Below are 2,403 nucleotides of genomic sequence, written 5' to 3' on the forward strand. Positions count from 1 at the left end.
CACATATAACCATGGCTAATGCACGTAATTAAGTACGGGGTGTTACAGATAAGTTATCTTAAGTTGTACAACCAAACAAACAATTATGTTGCATTAAAATTTTATCCCGGGATTATCTATTCTTATCCCTCACACCAAACGATCCCTAAAGGTACTAAATTTTTGATGAAAATAGCCATTTTTCATTAATGTATAGTTGCTCTTACTTTTTAACAACAGTACAAATTTTCTTTGACAGGACTGTGAAACTTCATTAAAACATAAGAAAAACAAATTGTAAAACATTGGTAAAGAAGCATCATTCCTGTCGACCCCACCTTGACTGGCTATTTCATCTTGAGATGCCCCTGAGCCCATATAATCATGATCCAAATCCTGTCATTGAACACAGAAATAGTCCAGCAATCAAGATATATGCAAGTTTGAGAGTTTGGGACCAATGCAGTGAATGGTGGTGGGTCTGGTTGTTCCGGGGACAGCTTTCTGTGAACAAATTACCGCGGTGATGAGATTATGGACCTAAATATTCTTGCATTTATTGCTACTGCTTAATTGGAGGTTTCAGCATCCTGTGTGCAAAAGCACTGCCCTATATAATTCAGATTCAGTGCTTTAACGACTGTACAAGAGACCATATGGTGGCTTATTTGTCGTAACATAACCCCCTATCAAGGAAAGAACATAAAGGGGACATTCTTTCACCTCTCTCTAGTCCAGCTGAGGCCCATTTCAAGTGGAATTGAATGTTGAGGCTTGCATGCTTCTGCTACGGAGCTCCAGCATATGCTGGAGGAACTCCGATGCTTCAATTGGTCTTGATCGTCTTCATTACTTCGAGAACTTTCCTTGTTCGCCCTGACTAGAAAAATATGCTTTCTCCTCATCTCATTTTCCATCCAATTTTCTCTCTCTCGTTCTGTTTGTAGAGCTCACCATAATTGTAAGGTGCTGGGCAAGTGAGCATTTTTTACCATTAATTAGTCCTAATTTTATCAGCTAATAATGGCCGAGGACTTTCTGGCAAGTCAAGCAATTGTTAGAATACACACACACACACACACACACACACATATGTTGCATGCTTGGACAACTCCTCGAGTCTTATATATCTCTATTTTAGTCTACTGGACATATTGTAGTCTATTGTTTTGGTTTAAAAATGTTTTGAGTTGTTGATGCGGTGTTTGCTTGTATGAGAGTAATTGATTTCGTGGTGTTTTCTGTTACGAGTTGTCATTTTAACTTGGGCGGCAAACACTTCTCTAATGTGAGTTTTGAAAACTACGATTTGTAGATGTTGTCAGGTCAGCAATTGGTTTCATGGTGTTTGCTGTTATCCTCTCAACTTGGGCTCTTACCTTTTCCATTGGAGGAGAGCGTCTATTTGGTCATGCTTGGGACAAGCTAGTAATGTACAACATTGCTGAGAAATATGGGTTGACAGGGTGGATCTAGGTACTAATTGCTTTCGTTTGTGGCTGAACCTGCTAGATTACAAGATTTGTATATGTTCTTCCCCTCTTAAGAAATTCTGAAACTGGAATATCTCAGTTAAAGACAGTATGACACTATTAAGCAGTGATGAAACCAGAAAAGAGGTGCACTTTTTGAACTCAGTTGTATGCAAAACCCAAAGTGTGCACTTTGCAGCTTGGAAGTGATAGCAAAAGCACACGCACAGATTAAGATGGAATCATAATATTGTTGATTTAGAGGGAGCATGTGTTGCGTCCTAGCGCGCACACAAGTGTACGTGGTTACCCAAGTAGTAAAGTGGCCTCTAAAAGTCAAGTATCGATCCCACAGTGTCTTGTGTTTAACAACGATCTAATTCTAGTAATACTACGAAGATTAAACCAGTGCAAGAGTTACTAATAACGTTTGAGATTCGAAAATGTAAAGTAATCGTAAATAATGCAATTATATAAAGTATTGGAGACAATAATGGGGAGAAATTCAGGGTCAAGGTACTACGACAATCCTATTTAACTATACAGTTGGTTCAATCAATTATTTTGGTTGTTTATTCACGAGGTTGATAACATAATTAGGGAATGGCCATCCTCTATCCGTCTAACTTAGACCCACAACTACATCGTTGAGCGAGGATGTGAGAACTGAGTTAAATGCATTTATATTTTATCATGTATATGAACAAAATGGGGCTAATTAGTTATGTTCCTATCCTAAAAGCAAATTCTAACTTTAATTCGTGAACGTTTAAGATCTCAGTGCAGACATCCCATGTTTTAATCTATTGTTCCTCCTAATAGGGCTCACAGTAGAAATACAAATTTATCTTAAAGATCATGAATCTGTAGAATAGTAAGCATAAGGATATATGAACAATCAAACAATAATAATAAACATAAACCGATTCAAAAATAAGCTTAAATATTCATG

At 37.5% G+C, this 2,403-nt stretch overlaps 1 protein-coding gene across 1 annotated transcript in view; it reads left to right on the forward strand.

The window, feature by feature from the left end:
• The window catches only part of LOC107873091 (probable gamma-secretase subunit PEN-2), a 10,752-nt gene extending 9,140 nt beyond the window's left edge, over window positions 1-1,612 (forward strand). Inside the window, exon 2 of the mRNA XM_016719817.2 lies at window positions 1,295-1,612. Within this exon, the coding sequence (XP_016575303.1) occupies window positions 1,295-1,455 (161 nt within the window). The 3' untranslated portion in view covers window positions 1,456-1,612. The remainder of the gene's footprint in view (window positions 1-1,294) is intronic.
• The last annotated feature ends 791 nt before the right edge of the window (window positions 1,613-2,403 follow it).

The sequence above is a fragment of the Capsicum annuum genome, chromosome 6 (genome assembly GCF_002878395.1).
Source record: "Capsicum annuum cultivar UCD-10X-F1 chromosome 6, UCD10Xv1.1, whole genome shotgun sequence".
Lineage (NCBI taxonomy): Eukaryota > Viridiplantae > Streptophyta > Magnoliopsida > Solanales > Solanaceae > Capsicum > Capsicum annuum.